This window comes from Nesoenas mayeri (genome assembly GCF_963082525.1).
Source record: "Nesoenas mayeri genome assembly, chromosome: 2".
In the NCBI taxonomy this organism is placed as follows: Eukaryota; Metazoa; Chordata; class Aves; order Columbiformes; family Columbidae; genus Nesoenas; species Nesoenas mayeri.
Window position 1 is genome coordinate 109982869 of NC_137543.1, and position 27569 is coordinate 110010437.

The 27569-nt window shown below is 37.5% G+C and overlaps 1 protein-coding gene across 1 annotated transcript in view; it reads left to right on the forward strand.

Moving 5' to 3' along the window:
- Positions 1-27569, forward strand: part of POU6F2 (POU class 6 homeobox 2) — a gene marked incomplete at its 3' end in the record, with an annotated part of 307595 nt that overhangs the window by 247400 nt on the left and 32626 nt on the right. Inside the window, exon 6 of the mRNA XM_080340115.1 lies at positions 2511-2657. Coding sequence (XP_080196241.1) covers positions 2511-2657 — 147 coding nt within the window. The remainder of the gene's footprint in view (positions 1-2510; positions 2658-27569) is intronic.

Sequence of the window (27569 nt, forward strand, 5' to 3'; positions counted from 1 at the left end):
TCTGTGATGCAACTAAAAGCAATCCTGAGTGTCTCCAGGGTTTGTTGTAATTAAATTTTATTGTTGTATTTGAAAATGTACAGTTTTTGAAAAGTGGAGCAAGAAAAATGGAAAGGAGATTCTAGGAGGTGATAGTCTGATTTTTTAAACAGTTTTAACCCTTTGTAGTTTCTAGATTCACGAGTTTACTTATGCTCTTCAAGTAACTGTTCCTACACACAACTAAAGTCATAAACTACAGCAGCTGGTGTGGTTTATCAGCTGATGTCAGGTAACTGGGGAAAGATTATCTGTTATGACTGCAGTCAGATGCTGTATAATCATAGGTGCAGTAATTTGTAGGTTCCTAACAAGATTGTAGGCCTTCTCTGAAAGTCTTACACTCCTGCTGCTGCCCCTTTCATCTCCAAGTATTTACAGCTACAAGGGAATTACTCCAAGTCCCAGCAATGCCCATGAAGTGCTGCAGAGGAAGGAAAGGTTTACCATCTTCTGATCTGGACAATCAAGAAATGTCACTTTTTTGAGCAGAAAACTGACAATTTTATCTATACTCCTATCTGGCATTATACTGCCATACTCAGACACCACCACCAATGTGCTGAGGAGCATATGCAACTACATTTGGGCTCGCACCTTGGGCGGTCAGTGGAATTGCTTGCACTCTGCATGCAGGGACCAAGCTTTGCCTTGGTCATTGTGCCCGTCTCCTCTCTCTTCAGAGCTCGTCAGGACTGCTAATCAAGCAGTCATTTCAGTTTCCCCCTTTGTGTTTTATTCCTGCTTGATTTTCTTGCAATGGAAGACCATGGACTGGTTTTGGAGATTCATAATAGCAGTTTTTTCAAAATCAAAATATTTCCTCCAACGATGTCATATTTTCTGTCCAGCGTTGCTACTAATCTTTATTTATTTACTTCACAATTTCTAGAGGGATTGGATGTGCCCAAGGCACCCCTTTAGGCAACATTTTATATCAAGGTTCCATTTATAAATACTTCATGAAGGGCTAATGAATGATTAATAGATGTTTTAATGTATGACCAATCAATTGTTGTAGATTTCGCAGTGTCCAACAGACAAGTAGGTTTCTTATAAGCATAGATTATAACCATATCTGACATCTTCTACTGATGGGCTTCTAAACATCTATAACATACACACTACTCATATCTGTAACATGCTTAAAACATCTACTAATCACTGATTAATTTTTTATAACCTATTTTGAAGCAGAGCCTGTCTGTGGCTTACAGCCTTTACTGGTGTCTGTGACTCCCCATTTCTACAGGATTGATAATTTACTCATCATCTAAGGGCTTTGAACTCCCACTAATTTCAGTTCAAACATAAAGCTTTTCTGAGATAGCTTCAGCATTTTCACCTCAGCCTAAGAAAAAATTCTTTGCTGTCCTTTTTTCTCCCTCAAACTTCTGGTTACTTTACCCTGCTAGTATGCATTTTGCAAGCTCTGCTACAGTGTAGTGATTCTTAGGGGACAAACCCACTCTAAAATATATTTTCTTCCTGTTGATCTCAGTTTGTTTGATTGTTCTCAGGACAGCTGTCCCAGTAATGATGGTTCTCAGAATTTTATATATATATATATATATGTATGTATATATATAAATATATATATATATTTTTTTACTGTCATCCCTGTGTGCTTGGTTCAAAGTTTGTCCATTCTCAGAAAAGGATGACAAAATATAAACTTCAGATTAATCCAGTGAACAAGCCAGCTCTCAAAGGACGTTTGATTCTGACAAAGGAACACACATTTTGTATGTTTGAGAAACCCATGTATTGGTGGGAATGTTCCTCTGTGGGATTCCTAAGGTGAAAGCCATGACTGTGCTTTATGTGGAGCAGCCAGGTAGGACTGACTGAAGTGGGCAGTGCAACTCCCTTCCAGAAAATTTATGAATCCTGCAATTAATCATTCACAGTTGAGAAGCAGTAAGTTGCTTAGGTTCATATCTCGCAAATGAATTTTGAATTTTTAGTCAATTTCTACTGAACTTAATCACAGGGTTGAGTCCTCTGCAGTGATTTATCTAGATGTTAAGACCAATTCTTTAGTTATATAAATTAAAAGGATCTGCAGGTTTTTCTCATTTCTGGTGTCATTGGTAAAATGATCTCTGTTCTGAGTATCCCCCAGTAAATATTCTGTTAACATCAAATGCAAATCTTTCAGTGATGGCCGTTTACAGCAGGATAAGGCTGCTATACCTGCAGCATTAGCACATTGAACATAAAGAAACATATCAAGCATAACTACGAAAAAAAACTAATAAAGGGTAAAAAAGAGAGTTTTATTCTTCAATGTTAACATGGAATTTCCTCTAGCTTTTTAAAAACCATTCATTGTCAAAGAGACACCAAAGCCTCAGAAATAAGAACCTCTCAAAACCTCTCACTTTCATGTTACCCAGTTAGCACTCCATGTTTCTGTCTTTATTGGGGGTTTTACAGTGATATTTTCTTTCTTTTTTTGTTTTTTTCAGCTGGTGAACAATCCGCTAGCAAGTCAAGCAGCAGCGGCCGCCGCCGCAGCAGCCATGGGCTCGATAGCAAGCTCCCAGGCCTTTGGCAATGCCCTCTCCAGTCTTCAGGGGGTCACAGGTCAACTCGTCACTAATGCACAAGGACAGGTGAGTGGAAGATGGAACAAACAGTGAATTCTGATGGCAGGCTGATCTTGGGACAAAAATGAGTTCCGCTTGTATGACAGCAATTTAAAAGTGCACATATTGAAGATAAATAAATATTGATTTGCCAGACAAGGTAAGAAATGGAAAGTCTGAGAACCAGGAGGAAGTTAGGAGCTATTGGAAAATGTTTTCAAGCCAGAAAAGGCTTAGGTTTTGTTTTATTTTGATTCAGTCTTTTGAAAAGATCACAATAGCGCAATAATATGGTATTTTAAAAGTCCAGCAAACTTGTGATTCTTAAGAAACATACCAGATGTCTTCATCCACTTAAATATGCCTAATAACAGATAGCTACATTAAAGTGCTATGGTTCTAACAAAACCACGCTTTTTTTTTCAAATTGTAGCATTTCTGTATTACTTCATTTTAAAAAGGTATTACATGTTTTAAATGTTTTAAATAAAGGAACACAACTGAAATTGTAATGGTGTATCTGGAATGGATTTAACTGGGTGGCTTATTCATTTGCTGATATACTAAGTTAAACAATTTGCAATGAATCTGCCAGTGTATAATGCAAATTTGGGAGAAAATTTTGCTTTACAGAAAATTTTCCAAACAAAAACTTGAACAATATTTATTGTGTGTCTGAGAGATGGTGTGTTATCTGCACTTGGGAGCTGTTTATTTGTTGCAAATTATTTCAGTTTCAGTCTTAATATGATGCAGAAAGATATGAATCCATATATATATATATATATATAAATAATTCAATTGATGCAAGGTACTTAAGTAGCTTTCAGATTGTGGCCACTGTCATTCTTTATTGCATTTACTAGGACTAAAATTAACACAGCTACTTGTTTCACATAAAGTCACTTCCACAAATCTGTTCATGTAAGTTATGGCTGGATGTAGTAACTGAGTAATTTGAATGTCATTATTCTACATGGTAGAAATTGGGCGTACAGTGATATCCACAGTCCTTATGTGGATTTTGGGCTCTGGTAAACATTTATTGAAATGATGAAGCTTAGATGATATGTGAATCTAAAGTTTAGTGTCAACTGTTAGTGTTTCTAATGGGAAAAAAAAATGAAGAGCAGGTTTTTCCTAGTAATTTTCTATCACCATGTTATTTACTTGGAACAGTGGTGAAATGTTTTTTTGGCCCATTAAAAAATAAAAGGCAACACTTTATAGGAGCACTTTTTTTTTTTTTTTTTTTTAACATAACACATCAACAAAGATGCATCCTGAGCTTCACTATCACCATACAAGTCCCAGGAAAAAAAATGCTGACCTTGTTATATTTACTGGGTGGGTGCAGAATTGTTCCATCACTACCCCGAGGGTTGAACGATGGAGCTTGTCAAAGTGAGGCCTTATCTAATGAATCATCTTATCGCAGGTGCACACCACACATATTAAAGGAGGATTGTATGAACAATGTGCCCTCTACAATAACCTTTCAATGTCTACTTTAACCCTTGTTTCAATCCCTTTTCATCAAAGGATCATTTTATGCAGCCAGCTTTAAATGGAGGCTCTCAAAAGCCTATTAAGATTTCTGGAGGGATGGGGTATTGGTTTGGAAGAAAAGTTGGTTATAATACCTATAACTCATAGTCAGATCAGCTCCAACCTAGAAGCCTGCTTGTTTCTATCTGTGTTCCAGAAATGGTTCACAATCGCCACTCACGTGAGGCACTTGGCATCAAAGATGTTCATTGTAGGAGCTGAAGATATAAACCCAGACTAGTTTTTCAATAGTTTTCCCTTTACATGTTCTCCACATAAAATGTAAGTGAAGAGTAGCCATTCATTGAAAGTTTTTTAAAAAAAATACTACTGTGAAGATATCACTGAAATAAACTATAGATTCCCTCAGGCTGAGTCTTGTTTATTCCACACATAATGTAAAGTCCAATAGTTCCACAGGTTGCAGAGAAAGAGAAGAGAAAGGAAGAATCTTCCCTATTGTTGGATAAAATTACAGAATCTATCTGTTTGCCTAGCTCTTTTGAAGAAGGGCTGCCTTTTTATTACTTGTTTTTACAAATGTTCCTTGGTTTATAATCAGTATCGCAGACCTTGCCACAATATAGATAAATATTGATAAGAAGTGTGTAATATAACACCTATTTTTATAGCATTCAGCATAAACCCTAATGCTTAGAGCACACTTCTGAAGCTATCTGTCTACAAAACAGGACTATTCAGTGTAATTAAACTACAGTCCAGAAATTAAATTACATTCCCTGCTAATAATAAAATTATAGCAACTGAACAAGAACTGAAAGGCGTGTTTCTTCAAAATTGGGAGCATAAGTGGATAGTAAGTTGGGATACTCCATTTCTGAATTATCTGCTTGGACTTGTTAAGGAGCCAGATTTCCATCACATGTTAAGAATCTGCCCTTTGAAAATTGCCCCTTTCCAAAGAATCACAAATGTGATACCCAAAATTCACTCCTGCAAATATAAGGCTGAATGACTTACCAGACTGTTTGTACATTCAATCTTTGTAATTATATGCTGCTTCTGTTATAGAAATTCAGGGCTTGTAAATGTCCATCTGTCTAGCTAAATATATGGTGATCAGTAAAATCCCTAGAGACATTAAGCTATAGGTCAAATCCAAGATCCTATGGCAAATTTAGGGAAATGATCTTTTAAGTGACATATGGCATGGCCTTAATTCCCAATAGTCTAGGAGTTCTTACAATCACAGTAACAAAATTATATATATTAACTATCATTTATATAGCATATTTGTTATTCATTTAATTATTAAATTCACCATGGTATTATTATTTTTAATTTTTTTTTTGCTTTAGATACCAGAGCTCCCCAAGACCACTGTAGCCAAGAGATCTTATCCATTGGAATAATATTATTAGATCACCTGATTAATTTGATACAGTACAGATAGAGAACTCTAAATCAAATTTTCGTTTTCAGAGGCGTACTATGAAGAGCTGTTGGCCCATGTAACACATGGGCTTACATTCTGTTTGCCCTCAGCACTTTTCAGGAAGCGTTTGCAGGAGTAGGCTTTCATATGTTAAATTTGAAGGCCAGGGAAGCAGAATTGCTAGATTCCACCCTGTCAGTAGATTAACTGATTTCAAAGAGAAGCTGTTTGCCTGCTTGGCTTCAACCTGCCCTTATAGTAGGATCCTAGTGCCATTGCTGCACTTGGACTCTTCTGAGATGTAACAACCAGTCATCTCTCCTTTTTGCTCTGTTATTGGAAAAGAAAGAAAATACCAGGAGTTTTGAGTGGGTTTTACCATGTCTGTTAAATACAGAAAATGTGTATTTTGGCTGTTTTCTTTGTAAGAAGGTAAACCACAGAAATAGGGAAGCAAGTCTGATGCTTCTTGTTTCCATAGGTGCTACGTACAAGCCGGCTTCCTACTTGGCTAAAACATAGTGGTTAATTCTCATCAGTTGCATTTGTTTAAGTCTGTTGACTTCAGCGTCATCAAATGCATTTTAAGTATGGCTGCTGAGTAAGTTTTGTTTCTTTTTTTGGAAAGATGGGAGTTGTCTAATAGGAGAAAAATACAATCAATACAACAAAGGAGAAAAATTCAGCAATTGCAAAATAACATTTTACCATAATGAGTAAAAAAGTAGTGTGATGAGAGATGGCATTATGAACTGTCTTGTGGTTAAAGAGGGCAAGGCATTCTATTTCCTGGTAGGTTAACAGGAAAACCTAAGTAAATGTGGTGTAACTGTATGGTACTTACTTTAATCAGACAGTGGATTTAATTGGGATGGCATCAGTATAATCTAAGAATGCCCTTGGAGGAACTTGGGCTTCATTGTGCCCATGCCTTGCTCTTTACATGTGAAAACCTTCTGTGTACAAAAAACCTTGAGCACAGCTCCGCCCTGGCAATTAACAAAAAAATAACTAATTTTTGAGAGTTATAGTCCACAAGTAGCTCAGGAAACTAAACAGAGAGAGGGGCATTGTTGATTCAATTAGATAATAGGAGTACTTTGGTTCTCATTATTCTGATGAGAGGGTACACGTTTGCTCTTTGAGCTTCTTGATGGTAAATGGTGCTAATGAGGCCTGATGGATTCCCTGCTCCTAACAAGCCTCTCAGCAGCGCGAGTGATTACAATGGAGATAGATTTGATGGGATGCGCTCCCTTTTGTAGTGTCTCAGCTGCTGACACTCTGCGACATAATCAGGTCACAGAGCCGGTCACAGCCATCAGCAAAAGCCATAGCGCTATCCCTCATTATTAAAGTGCATTATTCAGTTCCAGGCCTTCACAATACTGCCAAAGGCCTTTTTTACCGTCGTCTTTTTTGTTAAGCATCAGTTCTCAAATACAAGGGTTAATAAAATCATCAGCTAAAGAACTAGTAAATTAAAGAAATGGAAATAAAGCACTCCTTTTCAAATCCGTTGAAGGATCACAATTAAATAAGCAGGGAATTTCTCGTCACCACACACTGTACAGTACAATGTAATATGTCATGTGCAATAAAAAAAGGGAGTAGGATTTTTAAAAAATAGCATTGTCCTCATTGTGGACTGACTTGGAAAGTGCTGAAGTCTCTTTCATTCAGAAGGGAATTTCTGTCCTCCCAACTATTACATATGTACATGGAGGTACTATTATTTTCACCACTTTCTGTAACTACTTTTCTGGCATGGTAAGCATTACTTCCAAACTGAGTTGATAATTTTAAGCGTAGCAGCTGTCTTGTCTTAGCTAAAGTGGCTGAGGCCACAATCTGGAAAAGACCTGATAGGCCACCGTGCTGGGACTGCTCCATTCCCATAGACAAGGCCATTACCTTCTTTTGGAGGGTAAGCTAATTACAAAATGGCAGGGAAAAGATGATTGTAGTATTTTCTTTCTCTTCAAATAGTATTCAGTTGGGGCTATCTCTCCTCCAGGAGCAAATAAACTTTTTAAGTCTAAGGTAGGCTTTAATGCAGTTTTGTTAAACAAGTGATAAAAAATGAGTGTGGAGTCCAATTTTATTATGTTTGGGGTTTTTTTTTGGTTAATTCTTTGTTTCAATTTCATTTCAGCTGATTATGAACAGTTTTCAGCTAAATAGAAATAAGATATTAGGATATTGAAAAGTATAGTTTTACAGGGATGTATGCTGGTTCTGTTGAATCACTGAAGTACATATTCAGTGACAGCAGTGTAATTTTGTATACAAATACTAAAGGGACTAATATATTGGACTTTTTACCATATTGTTCAACTCTACAATTGTTCCTTCTTTTTCTTGCTGGTAGAGTATGCTATGATGTGCAAATCAGTATGTATATGCAAAGTTGCTTATAAAACTTTCAGTTCTCTTGAACCACAGATGCAAGAATCACTTGACAGATACAGGTCAAAGTTCATATTGTCAAATTAGTAGTCATCTCCAAGAAGATACATAGAGAGTGGCATGTAACCTAGTTATTTTTTACACTAGCCAATAGAATAGGCAGCTGTCAATGGGAATGCATGGTGGGCTTCCTCATGGGACTTAAAACCAGCATGTTGGTCATTTGTTGGTTTTGTTTTAGTTTGTTTTCTTCTGTGGTTTGTTTTTTTTTGGTGTGTGGTTTTTGGATTTGTTTTTTAACTCTCCCATAAGATGTGGAAGGCCCAAAGCCATGTGATGTGAAGCACTTTTCAAAGTCCTTCTGAATATGTGCAATTCATACTGTTGTTCAGCTGTGTGGTGTCCATTAGCCTTTTCTCTTAACAGTTGTGGTCATTGTTACATCTGTTTCAGTTCTGCGTCTCTAATACATGCTAACCACTAATATTTTAGCCCTCGCAACGTCTAACAGTGTCCAAAATAATCTAAACAATAATTGTTTAAGTAATGACTACTAATAATGTCTTTCCAGGGCTAAGATTGAGAGAGATCTGAGTTGGTGGTATCAGAATGATGTACATTATGGAAATGTCGTTACAAGCCTGAGATAATAAGAGGCACATTTTGAGGAAGAGGCTAGAGGGAGGGATTGTAGCAATCAAATAATATTAGCATTTAAGAACATTCCTTGGAAGACCCTTTGCCAGACATTCATATTAGTATATTGAATTTCTGCTGGGTGGAGTCTGAGTCTCTGTTCCCCTTCTCAAAGTTTTATTGGGCTGAATACATTATTTCTACTGTTTTCAGGAAGAAAAGGGCACATATTATGAGAAAGGTCAGTTGTAAGGGAAGGATTTTTTTTTGCATTGGTTTCTTCTCCCCACAGCCGAGCATCGAGGAGGCTATTTGTTTAATTACCTCCCATGTGAATTTCAATCAAAAGACAAATAATTCTTTTAACATAGTTTTGCTGACTATGTCTCTACTGTACTATTCATCTAACCTCAATTTTAGCCACAGTGGCATAAATGTAAGAATGTATGGACCAAACTCTCAGGTCATGCAAATTGGTAATTTCATTGAAATGGACAGGAGCAGAGAGTGAGGTTAATTATACCAAAACAAGACCTGGCTAGTCTGTTCTGTCTATTTTAGGCAGTGATCACTCATAAATTTTGGATACCCACAATAGTGAGCGTCTGTGAAATTCATATCCATATTTTTTAAAACAGTGCTGAAATTTAAAACAGTCACCATCCGCAACACGGAAAAGTGATATTCCACTAACCCCTCATAACAACAAGGAGTTCGGAACTACCCTGGTGCCACCATATCTAACGGAGGGAATCTTTCTCACAAGATTTTAAAAAAAAAAAAAGGGAAGGGTAAAAAAGATTCAGAAATTAATTATCCAAAGAACCAACAATTGCAAAAATGTGGCAAAAATGCAGTATGACCAACTCACAACCTGCTTTTACAAAGAGGCTGGCTTCAAACCAGAAGCGCCACCACTTTCCTCTAAAGCTCCAGGAAAATTAGTAGGAAGGAGTAGAGGAGACTCTAATACTCCAAAAAATTACCACGACAAGAGAAGATATGTTGAATAGTACTTATTGCAAATAGGAACTGCAAGGGTAACATTGTTATTTGAGAAAAGTGAGGAACTTTTCCTTGCTGCAAAACTCATACTGGAGCCATACTGGATCACAACCGGAGTCCCCAATCAGACACCAAGGAAAGGATAACTATGTATTGTAATCTCTTTTGGCTTGAAAATGATCAGCTGCTATCCAGAAAGGCCTCCAAAATGTATTTCATCTAGCTTACAACAAATCTTACTTTGAGCTTCACACTCCAGATTTGTAGCCTCTTGCCTGGATCTCTGCCAATGTTCTGTATCTCTGACCTACATTTTTTTTCAGAAGTGCCTAACTCTTACTTTCAAAAGCAACTTATATACCTGCAAAAGCCTGAGTTTCCTTCAGTCAGTGTTACGAATCTTAGTGCTTGAAGGCACGTCTGTGCACTGTAATGGAGCATTGCAAGCAAACTCCAAGAGACAGAACATTTATATGTCTCAGACAGTGACAGACTAGCACAGATCCCAGAAGCCAAAAACCTTAGTAGTATGGTGTTATGGCAATACTAATTAATTCTGCTTCTCAACAAGGTGACATAGGATCTAGCTCATTAGTTACTAGCTCTGGGGTCTTGGCAACATGCTGTATTATGTGGAGTAAATACACTTTGAAGAGAGCCGTAAAAGCCTGAAGCATTTAGGTACTTTTGAAAATGCTATTCACTAATCTAAATTAATCATTTCAAGTCAGAAATACAGGACATACGCATCCTTTTGTCATTGCTTTCTTAATTGCTTTTCAATGGAGGAGAAAACAAAGCTAACTACTAGTTCAGCTTACCTACTATTTTCACAAAAACTAGTAACTAAAAGAAGCACCTACCACTCCTGTAATCTGTTTATCTTCGCATCATGAGGTGGTTATAAGCATGGCAAATTTTCATTGTTATCACCAGTGACACACATCACAGTCAATGAAATCTTTCTGCTCTATGGAGGTCCTCACACTGCTCTCCTTATCATCATATCTTATCACTTTCCAGTAACGCATTAAGAAACATGACTAGTGACTGTCACAAATCAGCCCTCCTCCCAGGAGAAGCGTGTAGAATACTCCCAAGTTTGATAATGGTATTTGGTTTTCTGTGTCTTTGTTAATAATTTTTTTTGTTTGTTTCAGTTTCTTTGAAGGTTTTGTTTTCATCTGGATTTAAAAATCTTTATGAAGGGGTTTCTTGGAGAGGCATATTGCTTATATTTGCATTAGACAAAGGCAGATAACAGAAGCATACTTGGCTTTTGCAGCAGAATGTGGTGAAGCCAGAGACAATAAATGCAGGAATGGTCCTCAGCTATTCTTAATTTGAGATTTCACCTTTAGACTGTCCAAATCTTCTTATGAGGGAATGCTCTGCACATTGGACTATAGGAAGGCTGTAGGTAAGCAGAGGACACAGTGGACCAAGTCTGAGGGTTTGTTTGAATTATCTTTCCAGATGTACCTCATCATTTCTGAAAAAAAAAAAAAATTATCTATCTATCTATCTATCTATCTATCTATTTATCTATCTTTATGTAAGATGGTGCTTGGTGCTTAGTTTTATTTAGATTTTATCTAATGTATCCTGCATGTATATCAATTTTTTCCAATGTCAGAATTTTACTTTCTGCTCAAATGGCATTGATATCAGAAAAAAAAAGAGAAAGAAAAAAAAGAAGAAGAAGACCAAGAAGGGCTATCTGGGCAAAGAGAAAAAAAGCCAGGTCACTCTGTCAAATGTGGAAGATAATGTAAAATGATAAATATTTGAGGTGCTTGACTCACTGGTAAAGCACTGCAGTTGTTTTGGGAAGGTATGGAATTTCTTAGAAGTCATAAATCTTCATGCACAAATAAAAGCCATCAGCTTTCTTGTTGGGCTGCAGTCTTGACGTCTGTATGTCAGTGTCTTAGAGATGCAAGTGAGGAGTAGAAATTTGGGGCTACCCTGTGTTTGCTGTGCAGCATTTGTTTTGAAATGTGAAAGCATAAGAAGCCCAAATATTTTAGCAACATCTTGTGAAGATTTTGAAAATGAAAAATTACATCTTCCTCAAGCACACAAAGAGGAGAAAATTGCTGAAGGACTTAAATCGTTTTTATAGTAACCAGCAACTGAGTTGTATTCATGTAACGTTCATAGTGATAACCAGCCAGATGCAGAGCCATAGGCTTCTATGTGCAGACCCACCAGCTTCCAAATGTCACCCTGAACAGGAGCTGCAGGAGGAAGGATTCTCCGTCTTCTGGTTTGAATCTAGAGTATTTCAAAGAATTGTGTGTTGTCTTTTCCTGTGTGTTGTGTCTGTGAACAGTGGCAGGGAAAGTTCAAGCAGAAAAAATCACAGTCCAAACCATAAATGGACACTTAATCTGTCTTTCTAAAAGTATATCTCAGTTTGTCATTTTTCTTCAGATACTGACGGTGCTAGGCTTCAGCATGTATGTATGCAAATGGCCCAGATATCAAAAAGAAAAAAAGGACTTTGAAATATCTATGCCAATGTTATTAAATATATATGATTTTTAAAGTACCCTTTTCACTTAAACTTCCTTCTTTGCACATTAATTAAATATTATCTCTAGGATAAGTATCTCTCATTGAAGATTAATGTATTATTGTCACATAATAATGGAAGAGAATGACAGAATCTCTTTCCTTAAGCACAAAAAAGAATTTATTAATACAAAGAAAACACTCACAGGCCTTGAGCAGTTCTGTCTCTGCTTCATAGAGAACCTTTCCTAGTCTCCCTTCATGTCTGGCTTCACACTAGAGATTCAAGGAAGCAATACATATATCCTGCCAGTTTAAAAATCAATCCACCTTTCAGGAGATAATTTGATATCAAGACATGATGTACCCAATATCCAAATATACATTCATTTTAATGTTTGATGCATCAAATACTCTGACATTGCCAAGTTTCAAAATAAATGGTTTGTTTTAGAGGTTGGATATGTCATATTAGCATCCACCCAGCAGATAGCGAAATAGATCAGAGAGTGATCAGGACATCAGGGAGACAGTTTAGAGAGAGATGAGAGAGGCCAGGTACATCTTGTAATGTTAAAAAAAGCTTGCTAGCAAGAAAGAAATTGTATAAATAGGTCATTGCAGCCCAACTAGGAAAAAAAGAAAAAAAAGTTTAATTTGAACTTGTTAGTCATCTTCTCCAGAGGCCCAATCCACGCTCTTCATTGCAGGCTATGCATTAAGCTCAGATATGTCTTACTTGATAGCACAGATAGACAGCCTCAAAGTGAAAAGATGACATCAGGCTCATGCAGTGCATTAGCTTTGAGGGAGAATCAGCACCATTTGCCATGATAAACTTTCCCTCTTCTTTCCTTCTCAGTTCTTGTTAGCCTTAGCTTGTTGTCACCTGTCCTGGTTTTGCCCTCTCGGTTCCTTCTGTAAGTGGAAGCATAAAATCATGTGGGAACAAGAGTACAGATCAACAGGTATCTGGTGCCAATGTCAGCGACAGATACCCAGACATCCCAAAGTATCCAATTCCCTCATTCCTGTCCTGCTTCCCCTCTCTCTGCCATTTCATTTCCTCTTTACCCCACCTGTGTCTGGGATTCAGTTAGCTGAACAGAAGTCTTTAGTCCCATTGTAGATACTATATTATACAATACTCCATTAGGCCTCCTGTGGCCAATCCAGAAAAAAACATCTTCCCTCAAATTCTTATTGCCATATCCTGAAAAGATCTTAACACATTTCAAATAGAGTAGATGTCTACTTTTTTCTTCAGCTGAATTACTCCCCACTTACATGAACACTTGCATGTGTTTACATATACAAATACAGAGCTGAACATACGCTTTCCTGGACCTTCATGCTCATATCCTCAGGCAAGACAGAAGTACCCACAGGGACCCCGAATAATGAATATTTTAATTAACTCCTTGAGTCATATTTCTGTCTCTGGGATCTGTTGAACCTTTATTCTGGTGACAAATGAAAGTAAACTAAACCTTCTCATCTTGTCATGGGAGATGCCATGCTGCCCCTTTTACCTCAGATCTGTCTCTAGTGTAATGATAGAAGTATGTAATCATGACTGTACACAGGTCATAACTATCTGCAATCTGTTAACTGAGGAATAAAACCAGGCCTGTATTTTTTTAAGGGTTCAATTTCTGACCAAGATATGTAGTGAATTACTGCAAAGTGGGAGTTAGAGGACACTGTGTGTTAACATTCTGCCTTCGTATTACTAGGAGGTGCCATGTAGACTGACAGTATTGGCGGCTCTGCACAAAAGGCCAGAGTGCAGAGTGCAAAAGGTCAAGAATTTTAGGATAAGAGGAAATGTCCTCAAGTTGTGCCAGGGGAGTTTAGATTGGATATTAGGAAAAAATTCTTCATGGAGAGGGTTGTCAGGCATTGGAACAGGCTGCCCAGGGAAGTGGTGGAGTCACCATGCCTGGAGGTGTTTAAAAGGTGTTTAGACGAGGTTCTTAGGGACATGGTTTAGTACTAGAGTTAGGTTAGGTTATGGTTGGACTCGAAGATCCTGAGGGTCTCTTCCAACGGAAATGATTCTATGATTCTATGAAAATTGAGGTTTGTTAGCAGAACTGCACTGGTAAGATTTCCCAGCCCCTGCGCACAGGATAGCATGGTCTGCCTATTTCTTGACATGTCTCTCATTTTTATGAACATCACCTCCACAGCCCCCTCCGAAGTGTTGGGAGGTGACTTACCTGTTTAGGTGTTTAAATAACGTCTTCTGGAATCTGCACTATAGATCTGTTAATTTTAATTGTACAGATACTGATGTATGGGTTTTATATGTGCAGTTTCTCATTATTATTATTATTATTATTACTATTATTAGCACCTACAGGGCACCACTCTACATGTTTAAATCTATATATTGTTCTTCTGGATAGTCTTGTGTTTATATCCAAGAATACATCTCTCATGGCTCCGATACACTGAAACATCCCAGCTGTCACACCTACTGTTCAAGTAGAAGCACCTGTAAGAGACAGTCACCTGTCTTTCGTCTCAAGTGAATTTGAAAACAGAAGTTGTTTATGGGCACTGTTGAAAGATGCTTCTTTGCTAAAGCAGGAAGTTTAAGAATCTATGGGCAGCACAGAGGGTAGATAAATTATAAGGTCCCCTCCATTGAACGAGAATAGCATGTAATTGACATTAGCAAAGAACACCACATTCTTCTCTACCGCATCAGAGAATTTTTGCCACAACAGACAAGACCAAAACCTGCCTGGAGACTGTGTTTGAATGTTTAATGACTGCTTAGAAAAGTTAAGATGTCGAAGTTTTCTTCATGAAAGTCTAAAGAGAATAAAACTTCCTGATGCCCAGTTCGCCAGATACAGAAGGGCAGAGGAAGCGCTGATACGGTTCTCATCTATGAAGTCGAAGAGCTGACTGAAAATGTTCTGAAACCACAATCACAAACTACGTCTTTATCAGATTATAATGGGGTGTTGGAATGGAGTACAGGACAAAATCTAGAGATGCATTTTGCCAACTTATCAGCTGGAGTAATTATTTAAAATCTGAATGTGAGATTACTCACCTAGAAATGCTGTCAGTAATAAACAGAAGCATTTCCCTGTTCAAATACCTTCATGCTTCTGTTATATACAATGATGAATAGTTAGAGCTTGGCTTATATGGAAGTTCTTAACCAACAATGTATTTCACCCTGTGTTTTGAAAATAAAATGTCACAATTAAGTACACTACAACAAAAGCCCTTTTTTTCTGAATACAGATAAAAATATAGATGATAAATATTACTTAGTCAAACTCACATTCTCATAACCTGATCCATCGATGGAAAGGGCCCCTCCTAAAATCTGTTTACTGAGACAAGTTGCACCTCTTGCCTTTTATTTCTGCTTAAAATCATATGGAGTGAGAAGAGGGAAGAAACATGAATGATGCATGCCTGATTCACTAAATCACTATGGTCTCTGGCAACAGCACAAATGTAGAAATGTTTAAATCGGCCTCATACTACCCAACAAATGATGCAAAAGGAGCCCTTGAAGAACACAGAGTGAGGAGAGATAAATGAGCATCATGTCAAGAAGGCAATTTCTCACTGAGTTTGCACAGAACATGGAAATTTGACTTCCAAGAGATAGTTAGGGAATCTTTCTAATAAATCTTCAGTCCACAGTCATTGCTGTGTCCTTTTTTCAAACCTACTTTTTAAGAGCTGTGTAAGTTATACCCTCCCCAGTGAAATGTATCAAGATATTACCAGTCAAGTTGAAGTCATTTAAGTGAATTATCTCTGTCTCTGTGTTTATATTTGTGATAGACAGGGATGGTCAAGCAGGTTTCATTTTGTGCATGTGCTGAACAGCTTTTCAACCAGTAGGGTCTTCTCAAAGCCTTGTCTTCTTTTAATGGTAACTCACAAAGTCAAAAAAACCCCACACAAAATCCCCCAAACAAAACAAAACAACAACAAAACCCAAACAAACAAATGAACAAAAAAAGGTTGAGTCTCTTCCCTGGAGAGAGCCTCTGTGCATTTTAAAAAATTATTTTATCCTCCTTTTTTTGTATAGCTGAGATATTCAAATGGTCAATAAAAAGGCAACTGTATTCATTTTCCGTAATTTTAAAGACAGGAAATTTAGCTTAGGCTTCATCAAATCTAAGGTAGCTGCTTAGTATTCCCTGTCACCGCTGAAAGAAATTGGGACTCTTGGAAATAAAACATCTCACTGATCTCAGGCATGCATTTTAGGCTGAGATGAATCACCTTGCAGAGGTTCGTCAGTCTCTACATTGAGCTGAGAGAGCTGAATGGTCGTCTACAACTGGACTTCTAATGTTAGGTGGCTAACATTAAATGTCACAAATTCCATCCACACAGCAGCTATTTTTAATGGGACTTGAGTCCTTTTGGTAATGTTATCCTTAAGCTCCCCAGGGTGGTCTCAGGGGTTCTAACTCAGATCCTGGCAGCAGCTGATGATGGCCACACAGAACTCGGCACTGGCTGACCTGCTGTATTTTTGGGATGAGTCTGGAGGCGCTCTCCATTTTTTCTCAAAATTGTGCTTCTGTTTGCTTGCTTGCTTCTTTGTGTTTCCCGAATAAATAAAGCAGAATCCCAGAGACCAAGGTAATGGTATCTGTTTGAATTATTTAAAATGTACTTAACTTTACTGATACTTTAACTAAATCATGGATAGCAATGTGAAGGGAGGGTCTTTCTGTTGAGTATCTTTCAAGTAAGATTAAGTATTCCATCTGTAGGATGTTGTTATTTAAAAATCAGTTGTGCATAAATGAAGACTTTGTGTCTCTGAGGTTTTTCTGGTTTAAAAAAAAACCTTCAAGCTTGTAGTAGTGAGGAAGAAATCTTTCCCTTTGATAGATTACTTTTTACATTTCTCTGGGCATTTGCTCTGCTGTTTTGGTTAGGACAGAAAAGAGTTGCGCTAAATCCTCAGACCACAGACCAGCTTAAAAGTATTTCCAGCACAGCTCCAAGTAGCAGATCCTACAAAGTTCATGAAAGAGTCTTATCCCGTAAGAATTTCTGCCCTAAAAAAAATCCTAATTTTCCGTTGTTCAAATAATTTTAGATACATGTCTAAGCCAAAGTGATCAACAGCCTTTTGAAGCTAGGCCATCATAATCAGTGCAAGCTTTACCAAATATTTAAATTTGTGTTTATTCCCAAATGTTATGTATGCTTAGAAGAGGAGGCCCATCCTTTAATTTTATTCCAAATATTCTGCTTTTGTTCAGAACTGAAACTCGAATGTCGCTCATGGAGTTCTCCTCATTTTTTACCACCAAAGACCATACTTCAGTCTGATTTCTGGACGTTGTCATTACGAGCCTATCAAAATAAACCCATAAGAATCAAATGGCCTTTCTAACTAGGGCACTTCAACATCCATCGCAGGGCTTGCACTGAGCGTATGGGACACAAGATAAGGTTTTTATTACAGTGTTGCTTAGTAGCAACTCAAAGAAAGAAGTTGGCATCTCCACTTTGCACCTCTCCAGCCGGTCTTCTGCATAGGAGCTGTAGCCTCTTGTCAATTAACTCACTTTAATTGGTTTCTGTTTCTTCTCTAACTATGACCCATTGGCCTTGCCTGCTGCACAATGCTGTTTATTCTTAAGCACTGGGTTTCTATGAACTTTCTATCAAAATCATCCCTTTGGAAGGGAAGATACATGATAAGGAGTTTCAATACTTGTGCTATCTTTGTTATCTCTTGTGGCTCACCATGGAACCTGAATCATCATGAAATTTGTGGTTTATATTATGAACATCTGTAAAAGAAGGAAAGAAAAAAAAAGAGCCAACAATTCTCTACCTCACTCATATCTTTTCTAAAAAAATTTAAAAATAAAATAAAAAAAACCACCACAATGATTGTCATGGATAAGAGTGCAAATTGCTCACCTCTAAAAAAAAAAGAGATTCAACTTTTTTAGGTATAAACTCATTAACATAATTCTAATGAGTGGTGGTCTTTGTTGTAAGAAATGAGAAATCCTGTGGTCTCACCCTAAAGAACATTAAAAAAACATTACTGACAGGAAATTGAAAAAGTAATATATGTCTGAATGAATATGACAACTTTTTTCTGATAGAGCAGATAGATAAATGTCACATACAAGTTTCAAAATACATTTAATTTTGCCACCACAATGGATATTCTCTTCATAAAATATATATGAATCAGGCTTGAATCATAAAACTTGACTGTGATAAACAAATGCATATTTGATAACTTTCTTCTTTTTATTTTTTTTTTTAGATGCTCATTTCTTTTTTGAGGTTACTTGTTGTTTACACATCTTTACGTTTTCATTTCTGAGCAAAGCAGCCTGGGTGACAAATCTTATGCACATTGAGCCTCGATGAACTTCCTTTTTAATCTGAGAAACGAGTTCCTTTTCTTTGGAGAGAGGGATGAGGGGGAAGGTGAGGGAAGGAAGGAGAGGCTGGTAGATGCACAGACTCTCTTAACTATCGTGTTAGGCATCCCTGAGTTGTCTGAGCATCATTCAGGATAGGGTGATGGATGAGAAGTGCACGCAAGTATTTTCAGAGCACAGCGCTGGGGGAAGAATCGCAGCAAACTGTCTTTTATGTTTTCCCCCACTGAGCAGCAGCTCTCAAACTGGGGGCCAGGATGCCCCTGTGCCAAGAGGTTTAAAAATGTTTCCCTGTTAAAACTACAGAGTAAATTGAAGATCTAGCCTCTCAACAAACACATAGAGCTGTGGGTAAAAGAGGTTAGAAAGGGAGCGTCCTCCTCTTTTGCGTTTTTCAGGCACAGGTTCTCTGGGGAAGCAAAAGGACTTGCTTCTGTGCCATTGGGGGACACCAGCGTGCCACCCATTCTGGCAGCATGATGGCTTCCGCACCCTTTTCAAAACAGAGACCACTGCAGCCTTTTCCTTCTCCAGTACCCAGAACATGGGGCTTCTAGTCCTTGACTGAGCTCTTGGGGCCTGCCCTAGTGCAAGTGCTCTTGGAGGCATTATCAGCAATGAATGCAGTGAGCTCCAGAGAAGGAAATCTATTATGTATCCAGAAGCAACCCTCAGGATTCTAGTGTTGCATTGGAATCTGTGTTGAAGAATGAGGTATAATTATGTTTTACAATCTCATTTATCAATCATTTAGTGCAAATTCCTTCAGCATGGTGAGCAAAACCAAATGGCATTTTTTTCATTGCTGACTTCTGATGGAAAAATGTCATTTAACCTAATTATAAAATATATCATTTTGACAAATATTGTTCAGTAAAAATTCAAAGTACAGTGTCTGCATAAGATTTAAATGTCTCATTTTTACATATTCTTTTGAAAATTTAGTGGGATTTTTTTTTTTTTTAAGTTTAGAAAGGTTCAAAGGAATGTTAAATATTTCCCTTTTGATCAGAATGGCTCAGTCTACCCAGAACAGATTTTCCAGATTTTTATTTCATTTTCAGTTTAACCTAAGTTCCATTTTGAAATGAAACAACCTAATTCCCCAGTTTCTTTCCAGAACTACCCACAAGTTATCTGCTCGGTTTGCATGGGGCTGCTCCGTTGGGCAGAATGGGTTCTGTATGGATGGGGAAAAAGAGCACGAGTCCCTACATTTTTCTAGCTCCAGCTGAAACCAAAGCCTGAGATAACCAGTCAGAACCAGATCTTGGCTGTGCAGGGTGCAGGTTAGCCTGAGACCATTCATAATTTAAAAAGGACTACAGGCTGCAGCTAGACCCAAACATCAGCCTGTGCCTTGTTCAAGTCCCAGGGGCCATTGCATTCAGGTCAGTAGATTTACTTCTGAGTTTCATTAGTAGAAGTCAAATCAGAACAAGGCCTGACAATATTATGCAAGCGTAGCTCCAAACTAAAATGGAGTCCAGAGATAATTGGCATGATTATCAATGAATGAGAAGCCCAGAGATTAAATCTTCCTAGAAAATATTACCTGTGATTGGCAGCAGAACCACAGCAGACCACTGAGTGCAGCAGAACCAGTGGACCATTGAGTGAAACTCAATGGCTCTTGTAGATGACTTCTGGGATACCAGTCTTTCAGTCTGCTCCTGACTTGTGAGATCTACTCTGTGATACGATCCAGGACAGTTTGCTGTCCCTAATATTGAGGTCTAAAAAGATACAGCTATTGTGTGTGTCAAGATCAAATATGTTTGCATGCTAACAACTTCACCTGAATGAAGAGTGGAGAAAAGGAACCCATTGTGGCCTAAGAGAATCAGTGGGGTAGAACTATGAAGAATAAATATTTTGGTAGTCCTTAGTACACTCAGTGTCACTATTTGGGGATATTGTGTTATCTTGGCAATTAATAATATTTCTTTTCTGTCTAGCCTCTTCCTCAAAACTTATTGGCACTGTTCTGCTATCTTTAAGCATTCAAAAGGATCAAAGAGCTTTCATCTTTTAATGCATTTTACTGTGCTGTGCTCTGTGCAGGAAGAAATATTGATACTCTTTCAAGGGCAGTTAATATATTCAGTTCTGTCTCAGAAATGAGTACAATTCCTTGACTTATAAAATTGAAAATCTGCCATTACCCACAATTAAAATGTTCCATATACAAATTATACTGTGGCATTTGCACTTCACTCATCCTCTTCTGCTGTAATTCACATACACCAGGGATTCTTCTCCACTACTGCTCCAAGATTTAATAAGAAGTGCTTTATGGAGGGTTCATATTATTGACACTTTGTTGTTTTTAAAAAAAATGTGTTACAAGGGCAGTTGTAAGTACAATATTCATTTTGACAATACTTAAAACTAAATCACACACTACAGTTGCTGTTTTCCCCTTTCATATCAGTTTTGTTCTCCTTATAGAAGGTTCCACCATTTGTAGTTTATTACCTAGTATCTTGCTCCATGGGTTGATATTGGGGAGACTACTCAAAGTAGGGCAAAGTTTGAATGAAGGAAGCACCATCTGACTGTCCTTACTAATAGTTTTAAATTCTCATATACCAAAGATACCTGTGGTTAAGGTTCTCTGGTTCCTTAGCCCCTCACTCCATAAGGAGCCTTCTCGCTTCCTTTGTACCGTTTCCGCATTAAGGTGTTACATACCAGGAAAAAGAAGTGGAATCTCGCCAAGCGTGGATTTGTGAAGCTGAGCTGGGGAGGTGCTTTGGATGTTCATGGGGAGGAACATCTAGGGTAGCAAGAGAAGGGCTGTAGCTGTTACTGTGAATGATGTCCTCTGAACTTGGGAAGGATCTGTTTTTTAGTGCAATTCGTTGAGGTCCACCTATAACCCCACTGCCACAGTTGCAAGGGTAAGTTGTGCAAAACAGTAGCTATAGGGAAATATTTAAAATAAACTGTAAGCATAAGGGTCTCTTTTAGCATTATAATTTCATTTTTTTTACCTCACCTTGTAGCCATGTTCTTAAACATTGCTCCACAGTGCATAAAAATGAGCTTAATGTATTTTGCTTTTTTATTGGGAGTTTTTCAGTGCTGATGAAGGTAAAGTAGCACCCCCTTAGTTCTTCCCTCAGGAATCTGTAATTCCAGTAAAATTTACCAGAAAGTAGAGCAGTATTATCCCACTTGCAAGTGTTGGTAGAATGCATCACAGTCTTCAGTTACCTTAACTGAGAGGAATTATGAGAATATTACGTAATATAGATTTTATTTTTTTACAAATAGGATTGTTGCTATTTATTGTCCAGCATAATCGTAAATGTAATACTGTGCTAAGACCTGGTTCTAGCATGGAAAAAACCTATGGCCTGCCCAAAGTAACTTAAAATGTAAGTGACAAATACACAGATGGAGAAGAGATCCTGGAAACCGCTGATCTCTGCCCTTATCATCCCCCTCCTCTAGAGTCAAGAAGGTGAAGGAGCTCCTCACCTTTGGTTCTCTGCAGGTCACCATCAAAAATAAATCTTTTTAGGACTGATAAAAGAGACATCATGCAAGGATAGAAAGTGTTCAAAGTGTCTGTGATTCTCCACCTTCCACAAAACTGGCCTCAAGGATCTGGGCTTTGCTGCCAGCAAAAGAGAAAGATGAAGTATTTTGAATTCATATCAAAATACATAAAGAGAAATTTCAGTATTCCTGTGTTTCAGAAGCATGTTGATTCACTACAGTAGCAATGTAGATGCTGGAGATGGGATTACCTCAGGTCCACTGCTGCGTTTAATAAGAAAATCATAGTTATTTAACTATTCCTTAAGCAAACTTATGGACCAGCTCTGAATGAAATTGATAATTAAGCTGCATGTTCTTCTCACAGATTCATAAAACACAGTCTCTTGCTGTGTCTTCCTCAAATTTGAGAATAATGTAGTTAGACATAGCTGTCATTTTTGGCGTATTTGTTTAGTTAGGAAGATCTTGAGTGTGCAAAAAATGAATCGATAGCCCTATGAGAGACTAAAAGATATATAAGACCTACCACAAACAAATGTATTTTGGCCAATGGAAAAGGAGCAGTGACTGAATGCTAGATGTTCATCTCCAAATTCAGGGACAGCTGCCTCCTCATTTAAGTGCCATTACATCAGGAGAATGTTTTGCCTTGAGAGAGATGCTAGGACCAGTCATTTGTGATACATACCATCACATGTACTAAGTATCTGTATTACAGAACTTACTATTATAACCAGAGTAGAGTAGAAGTTTAAGTCAAGCTGTGAGGATGTGAGCACAATACCTTCCTTCCCTTCTGTCATCTCAGGTGAAATGGATTAATGATGCATTTGATAATGTGAGGTGCTTTAGCCATTGTGCTTTCAAGCAGTGAAACATATGCTCCAACTATTAGCATTCGAGGAACCAGCTCAGGGTATCTTCAGTGGGATAACCACCATTGACATAAAAACCTCTACCTTTATGTGTTGGGTTTTTCTTTTCTTGATCACTCTATGTCAGCCTTATAAAAAATACTTAAAGCTCATAGGAGTACTGCCAGGGAGATAAGTAGTATTTATACGAACATATTCCAGATGATTGAATGGAGGACTGGAATTTTAGTGACTTTCCAAAGGTGAACTGATTGGCAGAGCAGCCCCCTGAACCAACAGCCATACCAAATTTCACAAGGTAAGATGGAAAAAGTCTGGCTTATTTTTGGGTGGCAAAATTTCAAGGAGGCATTGGTACTGAGGAGATCAAGCCACTGTCTTTCTGATGATTGTATGACAAAGGGAAGTTAGATGTGATCTTGGGAAGGATTTTTTTCCAAGAGAGTCAGATCTAGAATCTTGGAATCATGATCATTTTTCATCCAAGAACTTGCATATGACCCATCTACATTTTCCCACCTCCTTTCAGTGAAATGAATTTTCCCTTCTCCTGAATGTCCACATAATTGTGCTACATTACAATGAAATTCCACTTTATAGGCTGGAATGTTGGTTTCCATAGTGAAGATCCACAGTAGGGAAGTAATCCAGAATGGTTTGTTCCACCAAAGCTGTACTGGTGATTAGCATTGTGGTGCATTCTCAGTAGTCCAAAAATCACTCGTTGAAGAAGTGCATGCACTATAAAATTTAGAAGTTTTTTTGTAGTACATTTGTGTGGTGAAGTGCAAAGGTTTGCAGTTATTCACCTCAGCCTTGCCTCGAGCTTTTGCAGGCTATCACATTAAACATTACAACCCTTAATTAATAAGACCAATAGTTTTATCTTTTATTTAACTGAAGTCCAGAACATCCACAATTGTAGAAACATCAGCTGAAGTAAGGCATGACTTCATATTTAAAATAGTGTCTTGTTGCACTGGTGCAATGGTGAAGTGATAGGTTGACAGACAGATACTGTATCATCCATAGTCATTGGATCTGGGCAGGAAGCTCAAGATTTATAATATTATTTGGAGAAATATGATTTTATAGCAACAATATTGAGTAATATTGCTGCTGATTGACTGAAATATCAGCCTTCTTATAGTGACTTTTAGCTAAATCTGAAATGATGGCATTTAGCATGCCCAACTAATTTCACCTTTAAGAGTTACAGACTGAGAAATCTGTTGATCTCTGATAAATATTTTATATAGTGTATGTAATTTGATAGTGAGAAGATGAGAGTAGATTATTCAAGAATATATTGATGGCCTATAAATTCTTTGACCTGTAATCTAATTAAAGAACTGTGGTCCTAAAGATTGCATCTGAAGATTATTTGATGGTTAATGATTTCAGTCCAATTTTTCATGGACAAGTGTCCAAGAGAACATACATTGGTATTCTAAAGAGACAAGTCAAGGCTATAATAAAACATCATTAAGCCTTCAAAGTCATTTGTCCAGAACACACTTCTGTTTTCACAGGAAATTTCATCAATGAAAATTAAAAAGAAAAATAACTCTTTGAGGATTCCAAATTTACCATATATTAGCAATACCATACTACTTCTGATGGAATAACTTTCTCAGGGATGGCATCACGAGGTAAAGTAGTGACTGCACAGAAGAGCATGTCTTAGTTGAGCTTCTTGTCCATGTAAATGTAAAGTTGAAAGAGTAACCAAGAGAAAGAAATAAAAATAGTTCACCAAAAATTTTCCTGCTCATCCAGATACAGACACTGACTATTTTAAAAACCCAGGATCAAAGAGCAGTTACTAAATCCTGTCTCATTCTCACTCCTGACCCCTAGATAGCATCTCCATAGTAGGCCGGTACAGTGCAATACAACACCAAGTAGCAAAGCTAATTCCAAACAAACCAATAATGTCACCATAGCATGGAAACAATCACATCGGCATGCGTTGGGCTTGGCCTAATTAGGCTTGCTGAGAAAGGGCAATTTGTTTCCCAAGTTAGCCTTGAATTGCTCAGTGTGGCATGTACTGCAAAGTGTCAGGATGCCTACATTTTCTTTTAGCCTGGAGAAAAGGAGGCTGAGGGGAGACCTTATCACTGTCTGCAATACCTGACGGGAGGTTGTAGCATGGAGGGTGTTGGTCTCTTCTCCCAAGTAACAAGTGATAGGACAAGAGGAAATGGCCTCAAGTTGCACCAGGGGAGGTTTAGATTGGATATTAGGAAACATTTCTTCATGGAGAGGGTTGTCAGGCATTGGAACAGGCTGCCCAGGGAAGTGGTGGAGTCACCATCCCTGGAGGTGTTTAAAAGGTGTCTAGACGAGGTTCTTGGGGACATGGTTTAGTGCTAGAGTAAGGCTATGGTTGGACTTGATGATCTTAAGGGTCTTTTCCAACCAAAATGATTCTATGATTCTTTTGCTGTATGTCCAGTGTGTCAGATTCTGATATGGCTGAAAGCAAGTCCAGTCTTTATGCCATGAGCAAGAAGCAGCAGTAGATATTTATATTATGTTAATGCCCCAAAGAACAATCCTTGTTCTAAGTGGTTTGTAACCTAAAACCACGAAGTAATGGTAGGGTCTGCAGATGTAGCACATATGCTTTCTTCACCACAACAATACAAAGCTTGCAAAGGCTGAGAAATTTTATTTCAGAGCAGGAATTCCTTGTCTCTGAGAAGCCTGATACTTAGTTGAGACTGAAATCTCCAGAGAAGCCAAAGTAACTATGATACCTCTGTAGGCAACTACGAAAATCTCAGCCTGCGTGAAAAGAAAGTAAAGGTGAATGAATATTTATCAAAATGTTTTCATTGTAATTAAATCTAGAAATTCATGCTGGTGGCTCAGTTGCTTTGTATTTAATTCCTGAGAAAATGAATACCATTACTTTTTGTTCTCAAGAGTATTTACAGAAAGAAAAAACAAACAAACAAAAAACCCGCACACATACAAAAGCGGATTTGCAGGTATACACCATAAAACGATGTGCACAACAATCAGGAAAGCTGTTTGTGGTCTGGGACACGAGCAGTGAAATGCTTAAAACATTAAGTTGTGACTTTTTGTGATTGTCAAACAGTATTAGAAATTACGACTGTTTTGTAATAACAATTTCTATGATAGTATTGGCTGGTTTGTCATAATAAAACATCATAGAACTTTTGTCATAACAAACAAAAATATTACTAAAATATTTTATGCATGTCATCCATCAAATAATTTTAAATGATGAACACTTTCATAAGAATCTATCTAGCTGAATTTCAGAAATGCTTGGGACGTGTAAATGTAATTAAAACCAACAGTTGCTTTGCTCAACTCAGAGAACTGTTACCTCCAAGGGTCCTTATGCCTGACTTACTTCTTGATTTGAAAAGAAACTAAGTCTGATAAGTAGATTGCTTAGAAAGAACAATTTAGCGGATGCACAATGTAATTTTTAATCTTTAATTTTGTACTTACATAACTTCAGATTTTTCTAATAAGAAAATGTTATGTTGTTTTATTTGGGATGTTTGATAAAAGAGACATCCTTTTTAATGACTGTCTACATGCCCCTGCTAAGAAAACGTAACAGTATTTGCCTGAGAAAATTTTCACCACATAATTTCTACAGTGATGACAAATAAAGTCTTGTACAGTTTGATGTTAGTACATAAACATGATTTTCTAAAAACTAAAGCACCGAGAAAGTCAGACAGAATGTCAGACTCAATGTTATGATGCTTACAAACAATATATGATCCAATACATTGTATGATAGATGAACAACACTTAACCTTGAAAATTATAATTCCTTGCATGAAACGGTGACTCAGAAATACAGTTTCATAGGTGCTTGTTTCTAGTATCACTGTTTGATGCCTTGTTGTCATGATAGCATTTTGGTGTGCCAGTTTTTGAGTTCTTATCAGGCAATATAATGCGGCAAAGGAAATTTGCAGGCTTTGCATAAATTAACACTTTGAAAGACACAGGCAGCCTTCGCCTCATCCTGCCGTGAGGTTCAATAATTGTATTGTCGCTATTCTAAAGAACTAGATAGAGTAGCATTTCTTTCAGGAGTAATCTGCAAATGGAGCTTGTATTCATGCTTCCAATTTTTCAGTGTGTAGGTTGGTAGTATATACCGTATAATGATTTTGCACCATGTATAAATGGCTGGGTTTATTTATATTGGTAGATAATAATATCTATATATAAATAAAAATATGTGTCTATGTGTTTACAATTTACATATATATGTGTGTGATTTAAAAAGGGGCAGCTGCACAGAGGCTAAAAAATACCGTACAGATTCTCATTATTCTGTTTTTTCCTCAGTTATTTTCTCCTTAGATTATCTCCTCAAAGTAACTCACGCTGTTACAGTGGCCATACAAGAAGGAACATATCTGTGAACAGAAGCAGCTTCTGAAGCCAAATTTGTAAAACTGTAGAAAATTAAGCAAACCATAAATACTGTCCTATGTACCGTAGGTGGTATGGCCGCTGGGGTTAAACTTGCTTTTGGCCCTGTAAAACTGGAGAAAAATAGTTTAAACGTACCAGCATCATACAACAGAAGTGAAAGTGAGCTTTCATTTCAGAT